Source organism: Rattus norvegicus, chromosome 9 (genome assembly GCF_036323735.1).
Source record: "Rattus norvegicus strain BN/NHsdMcwi chromosome 9, GRCr8, whole genome shotgun sequence".
In the NCBI taxonomy this organism is placed as follows: domain Eukaryota; kingdom Metazoa; phylum Chordata; class Mammalia; order Rodentia; family Muridae; genus Rattus; species Rattus norvegicus.
In genome coordinates this window covers 116,689,361-116,704,852 of record NC_086027.1, presented here as the reverse complement: position 1 = coordinate 116,704,852, position 15,492 = coordinate 116,689,361, and the positions used below count along the sequence as shown (strand labels likewise).

Here is a 15,492-nt window from a genome sequence, read left to right as displayed (position 1 = left end):
GCAAAAACAAAAAGGAGGTGGGACATGCATGAGCGGTAGCAAGATGTAGACTTACACACGCTAAATCTATCCCCACAGCTAACACCGAGGCACAACGGTCGAGGGAGGGGTCAAAGGCATCTACTGGAAGGTTAACTCGGAAACTTATTGTCGAATACGCACTGGGCTGGGAAGATTAGCACTGGGAACCCAAAGGGCCAACATGGTCACGTTTACCCCTCTGACAGAGCGTTTACCGTCTCGCCCATACTACCTGGTCATGGTCAATGTCGGCATCTCCCGTGATGACTATTCGCTTCTCAATCCTCGTCTCCGAAATGCCTCCTTTCACAGTCTAAAGGAAGCAGAAGAGCTCTGTGAGCTATCCGCTGGGGTGACGGGGAGGCCTAGCTGCCATTCGATCTTATAGAACTAAAATAGGAGTCGACCACAGACGTTTAACGTGTTTACTTTCAAAAGTGAGGGTAGGGTTGAGTTCTTCGGGTTTGGTAGGGCCAGTTTCTGTGAGATCCACTCTACGCCCACCACTGGAGAGAACACTGAGGACCCTCAACAGAAATTAGCATACCGTGGGAGATGCACGGTAAATACATGTGTTTTTAAGCTTACTTTTTTGTATTAAGCGTTTTTTTTACTGGGTGTTTTATGTATTTACTTTTCAAATGTTATCCCCTTTCCCCCCTCTCCCATATCCCCTCCTTCCCCTGGTTCTATGAAGATTAGAGCTCACTTTAATAGAGCTATCTGTGCAGCCTAATCTGTCCAAGGCTCTGAGGAGCGATGGCTTTCCCCAGTGGTCAGGAACGCTGTCGGGTGTCTCCCCACTTACTTTGGTGATATGTGTGGTGGTGGTAGTACTCGTGGTTTCAGACGTGATCGTTTGGGCGCTCATTAGCACACCTGGCTCCAGATCTGCCCCAGGATCGACCTAAGCGAGACAGGAACACACAGAGCACACGGGCACCGTTATATTTCCTCTCCTCAGGACTGGTCTGTTCTTTAATGCACTACAGTGAGTGAACACAGCCCTCCCACCTAGGACTCAATCAACCACAGACAGAAAAACACTCAAATCTATCTGCAAGCAGACCGAACGTGTGCAGACCCTGGCCAAGTAGCGGAGCGTGACAACTGCCCGCTCAGCATTCATGTTGTGCAAGGCTGTCCAAGCCACCTAGAGATTATTTAAATGGTGCCGAGGACATTCGCAAGTTACAAGCAGATGTTGTAACTCTAGGTGAGGGACCGCAGCACCCACGGAAGGAACACGCTTCTTCGGAAGGAACAGTTGCTTCTCACCATCCTTGCACAGTTCAGATGAAAGGTGAGAGCTGCCAAGAGTAAGCTCTAGGCAATGAGGGTCAACAAACTGAGACTTAATAAATGTGAGCTGAGTGTGGCTGAGTGAGCCCTCTTCCTTATCCATAGCTGTACACTCAGGTTATCTGAGGCCCAGGCTGAGCACCGACACCTCCATAATCAGCGATCAAACTAACGGTTGCACTGCACTGTTCTTCAAGACGAGGCTTGGCTGCAGGATCCTCCAGCCTCTTAGACTGATGCCATGTAGTTAAACTTGAATGCCCAAAGCCATGCAGTCGCCAGGTTCTCACAGACCGTCTTACCTGAGAAGACTCGTACGTGATGGTTTTCGTCTCTGTGTGGACCACTGGCACCTCCTTGGTAGAGGTCTCTAGCTTCACTCCTCCTGGAGAGACACTGCCCACACTTATGCTTTCTACCTTCACAGTGGACGACTGTATCGTGGGAAGCAAGGGGAGAGGTTATGGAGGCGGGCGCACAATCTGAGCTGCTTGCTCTTGGTTCACTGTGCTCAGGACTAAGTGAGGGGGTGACGTGGGGTTCGTGGCACAGAACAAATCTACGTTAGTCTCTCCGAGTTACAGTGTTGCTAATGTAGATTGTTCAAGGCAATGGAAACATTTGAAAGGAAATTAAAGAATAAGCTCTTCCTTCTGCCCAATCGCATATGCGAACACTGATGCTGTTAAACTTATAGATGAGTTCTTAAATTAGCAACCAAGGATGATGAGGCAAGTATTACATCATCGGTTGCCACCCACCGATGTTTGGAGAATCTCAGTAAAAGGATAAAGGATGAGGTTCTGTAAGTGGGAGGAGAGATTTCTGGTATTCCTAGTAAAGTCAATAATAGATCAGAAATAAATGCCAAGTTTTCTTTTTAAAATCTATTATTATTAGTGTGTGTATGTGTACATGTGTATGTATATGTGTGTATATGTGTGGGTATGTGGGTATGTATGTGTATGTGTATATATATGTGTATATGTGTGGGTATATGTGTATATGTGCATGTGTATATGTATGTGTATGTGTGTATGCATATGTGTGTATAGGTATGTGTATTTGTGTGTATATGTGTTGGTATTTGTGTATGTATATATGTGTATGTGTACATATGTGTATATGTATATATGTGTGCATGTATGTATGTTGTGCATGTATGTATTTTTGTATATACGTGTGCATATGTACACATGTGTATGTACATATGTGTATGTATATGTATGTATATGTGTATATGTGTATGTATGTGTGCATGTGTATATGCATGTATATGTGTGTATGTGTGTGTGTGTGTGTGTGTGTGTGTGTGTGTGTGTGTGTATTTTAGAGGACAACTCTCAGAACATGGTTCTCCCCTTCCACCGTAAGTCCCAGGGACCAGGGATTGAACTGAGGTCCTCAGGCTTGTGTGCCAAGCACTGCTAGCCACTGAGCCATCTTCGTGGCCCTCCAAATCTTCAATGTGTAATCATGGGTCTCCCGTGTTTTCACAGTCATAATTTCAAAGACAGAAATCGCATCCTAGAATTACACATCAACACTACTAGTTTCTGTGAACCAAAATCGTGGAAACCCTGACATGTGATGCAAAGGAAAAGAACAGAAAGAAAGACTAAAGGCCGTGCACGACGGGGCGTAACGTTAAATCTAGCTGCACGTTAACTCCGATCTGAATCTCGGCATCACAGGAAGAGAGTAACGACCACTTACCTCAAAATGAGACTTTTGTTCCAAACCCTCAGAAGAGTGGATGGCCGACACCTGATCCTCCTCCTGGGAGACAGTGGCTGGTTGTTCCTGCTCCGGGGCAGACTTGTCAGCCTCCTCTCCTCTCTGTTCCTTAGCTGCTTCTGTCACAGAAGAGCCCTCCTTCCCATTCCCACTGTGACGGTCTGCGGGTGCTGATTCTGTGGCATCCACATCATCCCTGGCTGTGTGAGAAGCGTCCCCACTGGCGTGCACGTTCATCACGTGCCTCTCCTCTACCAGCACCGTTTCCTGCAACACCTTCTCCGTGCTGAGGGGCTGAGGGTGTGGGGTGGGTTCCACCTCTGTTTCAATGGTCTCAGTCTTCGTTTCCAGTTTCTGTATGGGAAGAGTACAGGGTCTGGGTGGGTGACCTTTTATAAAATGAAACAAACAAAACCCCTGAAGTTCCCCTGCTAGGATGTTCACAGCCACCATCAAGAGCTCACAGGCACAAATGCTGATGGAAATAAAAATTAGCTTTCCTTCCTTCCTCTCACCAGCTCTGAGGTGAGCCTCTTTGATATACACACTGGGTCTTGCATAGCTTCCTCGGAGCACAGTCAAAAAATACACAAGTAGAGAAAAGAAAGGAAGAGCATTTTCTTAGACCCAACAGATGAGACAAAATGTTTTTAAAAGTTAAACGCTATTGAAGTCTCCTGACACAGTTGCTTTTGAGTACAGGAAGCACGTTCTTGAAGTGGAGTGGAAGGAACACGATGGATACATGGAGCAGCCAAAGCGCAACTGAGGACACCTTTGGGATGCAGGAAGGCAAGGCGGCTTGCATGCAAAACACACACATACTCAATGCATGCACCTAGGAGCGCACCCATCCACCACAAACTCACAAAGCAAAGCAAATGGATACATTCAGAAACAAATGGCCACCTGCACCCAGCTCTGGGTAGTAGATGAAACCCCTCCTATGAACTCTGTGGGTTTCCTCGCAGACTCTAATAGACTGAGGATCTCCGAGCCATCCATGAGCTTCTCCCCAGAAGATTGTTTAGTCTGAGTGAATAAAGAAATGAGAGTCAAGGAGGAGAAAGACAGCTAGGACACATAGTTGCAGCTTGTTAGACAAAACTGGAGGCAGAGGAAAGGGAGCAGGAAGGAAGGAGTCCAGGAACAGAGCTTAGAAACAGAAAAGAACGGGGCGTAATGGAGCGGACTAGGCGACGGAGCCCTCGTGTGCTAAAGCAGAGAGTTATTGGGATCAGGGTGGTGGCGATCTAAGCTGGTCACTTCCCCTCATCATTGCAAGCCACAGAAGCATCATCGCACCTTGGGAATGAGCAGCTGGAAATAAAATGGGAAAATGTTTTAATGCTGACTTTGGACTGCAATATTGATTTAATCATTGGAAGGGAAAAAAAAAAAGGGTAAGCTGGGCTCGCTGCTGCTCTCAACATAAAGCTAAGCGGCAAGAGAAACGGAAAAGGTTCAGGGTGGAAGGGCGCCGTTTCAGAAACTGTCATGCTGGAATCTTAAGCGGTGACCGAATGAGAGCCACTGGTTACCACCACTTGGGATGCGGACGACTCGGTGACGTAGTGAGCAGTAGCTACTGTAAAGGCCGGCTCTCGGGAGTACCGCCACTCAGACAGGCTCTTCCTGCGAGGGCCAAAGGGCCCCACCTTGAGGACCTCACACTCCGGCACCTGCTGGGTTTTGCTGGACCGGAGGTGGGCAGGTGCATCCTCTCCCAGCTTTGGAGCCTTCTGGGTATCATCTTCCTCAGGGCTTTGCCGACGAGATTCAGCCTCCTTGATGGGTGCCAGGGATTCTGACAATCTCCGCTTCGGGGTCTGGACCTCGGGTGCTCTTCCGGATTTCTCTGTCAGGGCTTCCAGGACCTCGTATTCCACCAACAGGGGGCCCACCCTCAGGGCCTCCGAGGCACCACTCTCCATCTTCTGCAGGCCTTCCAGCGTGGAGGGCTGCGGTCCTCTCTCGCTGTCTTTAGCTTTCCCAGTCATGGTGACGATTCTTCCGGAGACAGTGTCATAGGATTTCCCCAGCGTGTATACCTTCTGCTTGTTCTCTTCTTTGAGCTGCATTTCTCTGGCCAAGTCGTCGAAGCCATACATGTCTACCATGCCCGATTTTAGCAAGTCGGCTGGGATCTCCCCAGTTTTACTGCTCACGGTCACCACCTTGTAAGTCACAATCTTTTTCGAATCACCATCAACTACCTCAGTGGGTATTTTGTCTACAATAACCCAATCCTCTGTGCCCTATATTCGAAATATAAAAGCTAAGTTAGAATAGCCCATGGTATCCGGTTTCTAAAATAAGAATTCTTTACTAAAATGTCAGAGCATAACCTACACTCAGGCATGGGACAGGACAGAAGCAAAGGACTGCTGTCATCTAAGGATTTGTGACCTCAGTCTTTGTTCACCTAAAATCTACTAATTTCAACCTAGAATATGTTCTATGAGGCAGCGTTCCAATTTTAAGTTTCTTCAAATAGGAATGTATTTTGACAATGAATTTTATAAAAAACCTATTGACCCTATGGTTGGCATCTGGTTGCTTTTTAATCTAAGGTTGGATGGTATAACTGAGCTCCCTATCCTTGAACACACATATAAGTACAAAAGACACATTTCCTTGTTTGCTGCTGTTACACGGCGCTCCGCATACTGGTATTTTTCACAAGGAAGTTGCCGGTGTCCTCCAAGTTTCTGTAAAAACCATTTTCCACACATGCAAAGTCCTTATCTAGGGACATCAACTCGTGACGATATATGACATCAACGCACACTGAATGCACCTGGATTCAAGGCACTGGAATGGCACTTCCCCTGACGTGATACTACTGACCGGATCATCCTTTTATAGATAAGACTTAGTGGCTTTTAGGGTGTTCCAATCTTAACTATGGTCCGATGTCTCAGTAGTTTCTCTCCCGCTTTCTTTAGCACTAGTTCCAACTAGGGAGAAACCTTGGCCTACATGGAATCTAAGAGGGTAAGATGGGCTAACAGCTAGGCTGCCTGCCAGGTTAAAGAAGGAAGGGCGACCAAGGTAGGGACAGCTGAGCACCGTGTTTCACGCCTCACACTCAAGGTGCTCTCTCGTCTGCATTTACTGTTGCCTGAGAACTTGAATCTGGACACATGTTTATGTGAAGCAAAAAATAATTACAGGTTGATCTACATGCTGTTGTTGGGGTAAAAAGGAAATGAATTGGAAAAAATAACCTCTAGGGTCGATGGGACGCTTTTCTGGAAGATTATTTGATGGGAGGTGGCCGCAGAATCAGCAGAGACTCCCTCCCGCGTTTTCTTAGTCACACTTGGCTAGTAAGGAAACCAGTGTAAGTTCAGCGTGTTCAAAACCAGTCAAAGGCCATTTACAGCAGCAGCTTCCATAAAACAGGCACCGTGGAGGCCACGATTACCACAAGTAGAACTGAAGCTTCGAAGCAACTTTTGCCATGTAGAAGTCATAAGCCATAGGTAATCGACTATGGACACGCTCAGAAAATTCCCCTCCCCAAAGCCTAAGCGAATTAACATACCCACCTTAGCTTCCGACAAGAAACACTAAGGACGTAAAAACTAGACATTCTGATGATGCTGGAGAGTGATCCTTTATGCAACTACCCCGTGTTTGCCTTTTACCTGAGACTCAAGGAATGGCGAGGTTCCTTGCTGTAAAAATACAACTTTCTCAGAAATCTCTCTCTCTTCTTTGGTCTGTTTGAATAGAAGGGTTGGGTTGGGGAAGAGGAAGTAGACATTTTCCAGAAAGATGAGTTAGGAAGCAATGCCGTGTCTCATACACATGCACATCATTCATGACCTCCTTGAAGAAGTATGAATTTGAGAAAAGTAAAAACCGATCTAGAGCCATTGCGAGTGTTAATAAGCCTACCTAGAGGAGAGGGCAGTGCTATTTTCTGATATGGATGCTCACACAACTCCCAACATTTTTTACATTTCCACAGACACAGAACACACGAGAGCGATGGGAAGGGTTTCCTAGCATTTCTATGGGTCCCTATCATAGCCCTCATAGTACTGAGAGGAAGTGTGAGGAAAATATTTCTAAAGGTAAGTTAGGAGGAAACACTCTCTTTGCTTCTCCCAAGTAGCCAACCATATCCTTCCTCACTCACATGTTGCTTGGTAATGAAGAAAATGTGTACACATGTGGTTGGCCTGTTAGCCACTTGTCCTGGTTAGCTTTAACGGTTAACTTGATAGAATGGAGTCATTTGAGAAGGAAAAAACGTCAGCTGGTAAATCCCCCAGCCCCCCAGGTCAGACTGGCCTGCAGGTGTATCTGTGGGGGACTGTCTTGAGTGTTATTTGTGTAGGTGATGTCATTCCCTGGGCAGAGGGTTCTGGGATGCACGAGAAAGAGAGCTAAGCTTGAACCTGCGGGTGAATCATCAGGGAGACTACTCCATGGACTCTGCTTGAATCCTACCCTGACTCCCTTCAGTGACGGACTGGGAACTAGATAAGCCAAATAAGTCTCTTTGTCCCTTAAGTTGCTTCTGGGCAGAGTGCTTTTTTTTTTTTTTTTTTTTTTGAAATCACAGTACAGAAAGCAAACCGGGACACCATTCACTTGAATAAACCCAGTTAGTTTTGGAAAGACGTCTTTGCTGGCCACTAAGCAAACGAGAGTCAGGCTTTGTTTGAACATCTACCCTACAGTGAATAAATGATTTTAAAGTTAATTTCAGATGATCTGATTGGAAACTTTATATCAAACCGTGGTTTTCTCTAATGTATAGAATTGAGGAACTACATCATCCTTTGATATAGGAAGCAACCCTGGAGTTTTAAGTGACCCCTTTGTTACTTCCGTTACCCTTAAACAGACCTAATTCACATGGTAATCCCATTACTATTAGGCCAGACTCTGCAGGGCGTACAACTCCATACGGTAGGGACAGAAAGAATATTTTTAAAAATTAACCTTAAAAAACTAATCAGGCAAATTTCCAAATCTCTGGAAGAATGGAATTCTTTTAACAGTATCATCATAAACTTTATACTTTTAGGAAACTAGAGGTTAGCCCACATTCAGAACCACGTGCCACTCACAGAAACAGCCAACACAGTTGGATATGTTTAGAATTAAATTCTATACACGGTCTGCCTCCCAACCTAATCAGCCCTATTGAAGTGACTTGGTTTGTCTACTAGTCATTTAGTAAGGACAACGCTGAACTGCTTGCCTATAGGAGGTTGTAGGGGAACATCTAGAACATTCTGCAGGGCCTACTATAGATAGTGACAATACTATTCTCAGATGATTCTTTTTAAAAGAGCGGTGAGTAACCAATTTTCATAGGAGAAAAATAATTCTCATCCTGTTGCAATTCTGGAGGAAGACTATTACTGCAATTATTAAATGCAGATATATAAAAAAAACATTTCTCACTCACAGCCTCTATTTTTTTTTCAAATGGAAGTGGGGAGCAGGAAGAGAAGATCAAAATTATAGGTGCTCTTCCAGAAAAAAAAATTTAGACCTCTAATTACAATGACTGAGATAAATGTTAACCCAAAGATAAAAGCTAGGGGCAAAAGTCTGGCAACTAAATGGTGGTTTCCAGGAAATGTCCTGGCTGAAAAATAACCAACGAAACCCTAATTTTAAGAAACACGTGCCTGCGGTTGGACACGTCAACAAGTCATGTTTAGAACTGTGTGTCAATAACAGAAGCAGCTAACATTTGTAACCCAGCGGTCGCCTCTACTAATGAAGTGACATGCGTCTGATGAATGCGAATTCTCTACACAGGAGCCTTCACGACAGCCAAGCAGACAGTCACGAGCACGTGACAGCCATTTTTTTTTTTGGTTCTTTTTTTTCGGAGCTGGGGATCGAACCCAGGGCCTTGCGCTTCCTAGGTAAGCGCTCTACCACTGAGCTAAATCCCCAGCCCCTTGACAGCCATTTTTATCGAATGGCTAACCATTACTCTGCAGTGTACTTGGATGGCCAAGTCCAAAATTCACAAACTAACCTCTGGATTATTAATGTTTCCTACTAATACATGTGAGAGAGTGGGTGAAGTTGAAAATATGAATGCTGCCAATAATGGGAGTCAACCAATCATTATCTATCTGTACTGTCTTAGGCTCACTACGTGTATCGGGCTCCCCATATCACACGGGAAGTGCATCTGTGAGCTCAGCACTCACACGGAGAGAGGGACAATCCTGGTTCTGCACAGGTATTAACACCGCTCTTTTAATCGGGATTTGGAAAATCTGGGTATCCAAGTAACAGTCAAAGAGCCCGTGTGCTTGGCCCATGAGCCATGTGCAGGGTCATTGTGGAAACTCAGTCCTCAGTGGTTCTGATCACACGCCTCGTTTACACGAACCAATCTGTTGCTAGTGTCGTGAGGGAGTGATTTTATCCACTGCTTTGGGGGCACCTCTGCTATTTCTCTGCTGTTTCTTCACTCAGACGTATGAAACGTGGACACACCAGCAAGCAACGTCTGACCTCACAAACAGTGAACACATGGCATTCTCAGAGTAATCATTATCAGTCGTTATATAGTCACTATTATTAGTCAATAATAACCATTATTAGTTCACTACACAGTTGACCTCAGTATCTTCCTAATTGTTCACAAGTGGTAGCATCTTACAGAAATAACGGTTGGCATTCAATCACTACAGATGAAAAGAAAACTACGTTAAAAATAAGTTATTAGATTTTTTCCCCCCCAACATATCGTTTTCTCACCGGAATTCACCAAAAGACAAAAACAAAGCAGAAACCATTTAAGTTGGGCCATAAATTTGAATCTAAGTCTCTTCCTGGTTCTGACACGAAATAGCACTATTTTATTTGGGATGTCAATTAAAGAATAAATTAAATATTACTCTGTAGGCATAACCGGGCTTCTTTCTGCACTGGATAATTAAAGTGGCCACATCAAATAATAGAGAGATACCAAATAATAGATATTCTTTGAGAAACAGTTCCCATCCAAAACAAAAAACAAAAAAAACTGATTGCTTATGTGTCTGTGAACCAATAGGTTTTGTACATGCCTAGGTGCAGGCTAAAACGATTGCCTGCTTTTCAGAAAGCCAGAAGGAAAAGCCAAGGTGCAAACATAGTTACTGGAGTTGATTCGGACAACAGGAATGTTTCAATTGCTTTTAAGTGTATCTTTAGGGCTCTGGGCTGAACTACAGTCACTGACAACTGTCTGGTCCTAGTCTGGTCCTAGGAGTGTAGAGGTCGCTCTGCCTGGCTTGGGCCATGTGAAGACTGCTCTCACTCTGGCTATCCAGCATGCCTCACTCTCAAGCTCATTATACTCAGACAAGCGCCTCCTGATTTCATCTGTGTAAGAGAGTGATGGCATATGGAACTCCTGCACACTTCAGGGGAGAGTGAAGAGTAGCCACACTGGGCCTGCTCTGAACTACAAAGGGATGTTTCTATTCGGTTGAAAAGACCTTTCTGGGCTGTCTCTGTTGTTTGCATGGACACAGAAGGCATGGCTATCTACGGACCATTCAGAGCACCATCTCCTTCGATTACTAATTCAACACCATTCCCTAAGATTCAAGAGTGAAAGGTTTTGGGCTGGAGAAACAGCTCAGTGGTTAAGAGCACTGACTGCTCTTCTAGAGGTCCTGAGTTCAATTCCCAGCAACGACATGGTGGCTCACAACCATCTGTAGTGAGATCCGATGCCCTTTTCTGGTGTGTCTGAAGACAGCACACTCAGCTAAATAAAATAAATCTTTAAAAAAACAAACCTTTAGGTCGAGAGTAAAAGGTTTTAATCAGTCTTATGTCTTTTTTTTCAGTCTTATGTCTTTGACTTTTAAAGTCTTTGCATTTATTAACATCTCCAATTACCCAAATTATCATTCAGAAAGTATATCAACCGTGACTTTGTCCAGTATCATCATGGAAAGGGATGCTGGCCTTTCGTTTTTCTCTGTTTTGCTTTGGTGGCTCTTTGTTTTGTGTATTTATAACTTAAGCTCTAACATGTTCAGAGCCAGAACACTGTATCCAAAAGAGATAACTGAAATAAAGTGTGTGTGGTCATGCTCGAGTGCACACACGTGTATATGTGCGTGAGTGAGGCACACACGTGTCACGGCGTGTATGGGTTCTAGTTCTTGTCTTCTAGCATGTTTGAGACAGGGTCTGTTGTTCACTGCTGCGTGTGCCAACCCAGGTGGCTCAGGGCCTTCTGGGGACTCCTTGGTTTCTGGCTCTTTTCTCAGCATGGACTCTGGGACTACAGAGACACACTCCACATCTGGCTTTAGGAAGCATTTTGGAGACCCAAACTCCTGTCCTCAGGATCGCACAGCAAGTGCTTTATTAACCAAGGAGTCATTTCCTTAGTCGGTTAGTGCCCTTCTTGATAATGCAAAGGCAATAACGATTAAATCGACAAATGTGAAACTCTGTCTCCCGGTACTTAAGCAATTTGAGTGGAACAACCGGTGTTTAATGGTACGGGGAGACTTTGGTGACAATACTTTTATTCTACCTAAGGGAAAAAATAACTTCCTCACAGTAACTCGAATGGGTATCCATCTCTTCTCTTTTCATCCGGGACAGGCTTTGTCATGAATACAGTGATAATGAGATACTGGCAACTTTTGATAAACAGTGTTCAAAGGAGGATAAGGAGATGTTGAACAATACATGTAATTTGATTCTTATTCTCTCTGCAAGGACTTAGCAAATGCATATACGGGACTGCTTAATGGCTTTCTCTCACACAGCAGCTGGAGTTTTAACTTTCCATTCTAACACAGCTTCTTGGGCAAGCATCTCACAATGAAAGGATCTTGATAAGGAGGGCAATCAATATGGCGGCGCTCCAAAGATGCAATTTCCAGAAACGATTTATTTTGAAAGAGAGCAGGATGCTCTCTAGTGGGTGACTGAATGGTCACTACACAAGCTGAGTGTGAGCCCTGGGGTGACACAGCTGTCCCCATTCTGTAATTTAAAGTCAGTTTTTCTTATCTGAGAAAGTTTTACTGAAAAAGGGGGGGCTTCTCTCACTTGAAAAAAGGAAAGAATCACTGATTTAGAGTTGGTTAAAATAACCAGTTACGATTAAAATAAAAGACATTAAATTAAATAAAAGCCCAGTATTGTATGCCAGAGGGACGTCTGTCCTGACGTGCTATCAACTTCTCTCATTTAAACAGCAGACAGTCTCATCTTCTCATCAACGAGAAGAAGACACGAGTGTTCGTGGGCAATTCTCAACGTAGGAGAGGAAAGTGTGTTTACAGAAGGCACCGGCTCATTAAGAGATCACCAGCTTCTCCCAAGTATAAAACTGAAAGTCCGGGTAAGAACCTGGCAATGAGCTCTGGAGTCCCCTGAACTTGCCCAGTTATCAGCTCCATCTGAGGCTGAGGTCCCCTGCACCCTTTAGCCACCTGCTCTCTTTACCTGGTAGCTTTCTTGGGAGCCCTGAACACCTACTGTTCCAGAGGTCACCACCCCTCTGCCTAGTCCCAGATCCTGCACCACAGAGCAGACAACCAGCCGAAATACTGACCTCCTCAGGTACAAGTGGCTCAATCATGGGCGCATCCTCCTGCCTGGCAGCCAGCCGCACGGGGGATGTGGAGAGCCTCTTTTCCCATTCGTTTGTTAAGGCAGTTTCTGTAGAGGTTTCTAAGAAGGTTCTTTTCAGTTCGCTAATATTGGTTTGGTGTTTCACCAGCTCATCTTGAGTTTTATCTAGCTCCTATAGTCAGAGCAAGACAAGAGTCCAGCGGTCAGACTTCCACAGTGATTTTCTACTCCTCCCCCACTCTCTCTCTCTCTCTCTCTCTCTCTCTCTCTCTCTCTCTCTCTCTCTCTCTTTCTCTTAAAAGTATATCAAACATATTAGCAGTCAAACGGAAATGGGATTTGGATCGAGGTTTCAAGACACTACCACAAACGCACTAGTGAAAATGTAGTATTTCCAGGAAAAGAAAAAAAAAAAAGAAAAGAAAAAGAAAAATAATTTAGGTTCACACAAGCATTAAAAATAAATAATAAAAAACCAAAAACCAAAAAAAAAAAAAAACAAGTTAAAGGTAAATTCTACAGAGTGTGGAGCATGGTTTATGTGTAACCAGAAAGTATTAAAACAAATACACACGCAGGAAAAGGGGCTAAGTCTAGGGGAGAATAAGAAACCAGAGTGAGCCAAGAAATCACCCCGTTGCTGACAGCTGGGCACACGGTCATGCATCACGGTTCAAGGCCACAGGGATGCCATGGGAGGAGACCACCACACAGAAGCATGCACCGGTATACACCAATACCAACCTCTAACATAAGATTACTATGTTTGACATACACATTTTCACCCTTTATTCGCTTAATCAGACTATTCTGAAAAAAGTGGAGAAGAGAGGGAAAGGTAAGGGACACACGGTAGTCACGGGGACAAACGCCATTCTACACGCTGCCGGTAACCGAGAGGGAACATGCGGAAGATGCCTGGACACGGCAGACAAACAATGGTTTATCACACACTGGTCGTGGGGGGGGGCTTGCTGTATCTTTAATCTTCTACCTGTGCCTTGAGCTCTGCGTCTTCCTCCTGGTCCGACTGCCAGCATCGAGAAAGAGTGGGAGATAAAGACTTAACCAAGGGATTCGCTCTAAGGTTGAAGACCTGTGGTCTACACTCGATGCTCACTGGCCGTGGGCACCACAGTTCTCTCGTATGCAGGTGCAATGCTATCTTAGACAGGAAGGGTAACACTCACGGAAGAGGCTTCATTAAGAACAAGGGGTTCCTTGCTCAGTGGTTTGAGAGGCAGAGACGCCTGTGCTCTGGAAAGGGGTAGGGAAGGCTTAGCAGGTTGTCCTCACTGAACATCAGCAAAGACTTTGGAGTCTGGAAGTTGGGGAGTCAGTTCATTACATGTAGAATCTTACAGGGATCACATGTCAGCTATTTCAACTTTGTTTGTAGACCGCAGGACCGCAGCTGAAAGAGCTTAATACACAGTGTCCTGCATTTCTAAGTCGTGAGGAATCTTGGCTGCCTCGTACCTACGAACTTTGCTTTTTAAAATTATTATTTATTTTGTGTGTTAGTGTCTTGCTTGCTGGCAATTTTATTCTTAATTAAAATATACCTATCAAAAACATCCCACAGCCAATTCACTATTCTTCCTTCCCCAGTTTTAAGGGCCTAGTTTTTCCCTTGGCCTGATACTGAAGGACCAATGTTCAAGCACGGAAAAGCTGCTTCCCACTGCAGCTCTCCGACCTGAGTCGGCTCTGGATCCTCGTAAGAGTCACAGGACAGATGAGAATCAGGTCATACTCAAGCAAGCAGCCACGGGTGAAGCAGTCAGTCTGTTGAGGGCTCAGCATGTCATTTTGTTTTTGCTGAGACGGAGTCTTGCTACATAGCCCAGGCTGGCCATATACTTTGTTTCCATTTTCCAAGTGTTGGGATTACGGGTATGTATAGCCACATACGTCTTAACTGGTCTTCAATGTCTTATCAGCCAATGGGACCATGGGGCCTTCTCTGCACAGCTCCATAGTATATATAGCAATGCCCAGTGACACGAAGGGAAGGGGATGTGTTCACAATGGCAACAGGACAGCAACCCTGGACAGGTGGTGTGCTGGTTCTTATGTGTTGGGTCCCAGCTCTTTATTTCATCTCTAGGTTCCCAAGTATACAGGGCTACATAGACACAGCCACTTGCTTTAATGCTGTGCAACAAACTTAAAAATTGCTATAGAGATTTTTTTATCGCTATAGGCATCGTTGGTGAATTGCCATTCGCTTCTAGCACAGATCAGGTTTGGAAGGCATCTCCCTAATGTACTAGTCTGTGGTTGCTTACAACCGCAGGGAATTGCCTGTGGATATTTACAACCGTCTCTCACAGTTCACTTAGTTATGGCAACTGAAGAGAGTCTGCAAAGGGATTCTACGCTATATCCTTTCACTCTAGAATATGATCTATAAGCTGTGGCATTTCTAAAGGAAGAAACCCTATAGAGTGCCCACCAGAAAATAAAGTCTCTCTGAAGGCATTTTCAGTTAACTGATCTATGGAGATAACATAGCATTTTTCTCCTCAAAAATCCAACCAGAAAGTGTGATTATTATTGAATTGCGTAAGAAAAGATCACATTGCTTAAAGTATACTTTGTCACCAAGTAAAACAGGTTCATCCCGCATTGTGAGAAGCGAGTCCACCTTGATTTCATTCCTATAGAATGTTTTTACTGTTATTTGAAATATTTGGATGTTTTAGCCATATGAATATGTGTGAGAGGGTATATACATGAATTTAGGTAACTGTAGAGGCCACAAGCATTAGATGACCCCAGAGCAGCCTGATGTGATGCTTGGATGCACTCCCAATTGCTAAGCCATCTCTCCAATCCCAA

General features: G+C 44.7%; 1 protein-coding gene across 50 annotated transcripts in view; it reads right to left on the bottom strand.

Annotated features, from left to right (window-relative positions):
• Nucleotides 1–15,492, bottom strand: part of Epb41l3 (erythrocyte membrane protein band 4.1-like 3) — a 204,411-nt gene that overhangs the window by 2,422 nt on the left and 186,497 nt on the right. For 8 of the 50 annotated variants that reach the window (XM_063266554.1, XM_063266546.1, XM_063266550.1 and 5 more), the window contains 10 exons: nucleotides 13,643–13,678; nucleotides 13,393–13,458; nucleotides 12,629–12,820; nucleotides 6,714–6,788; nucleotides 6,291–6,389; nucleotides 3,970–4,092; nucleotides 3,040–3,414; nucleotides 1,626–1,757; nucleotides 830–928; nucleotides 254–334 (listed from right to left, as the gene is read on the bottom strand). In XM_063266554.1, the coding sequence (XP_063122624.1) occupies nucleotides 254–334; nucleotides 830–928; nucleotides 1,626–1,757; nucleotides 3,040–3,414; nucleotides 3,970–4,092; nucleotides 6,291–6,389; nucleotides 6,714–6,788; nucleotides 12,629–12,820; nucleotides 13,393–13,458; nucleotides 13,643–13,678 (1,278 nt within the window). The other 42 variants (XM_017596242.3, XM_039082930.2, XM_063266565.1 and 39 more) reach the window with 14 other exon arrangements.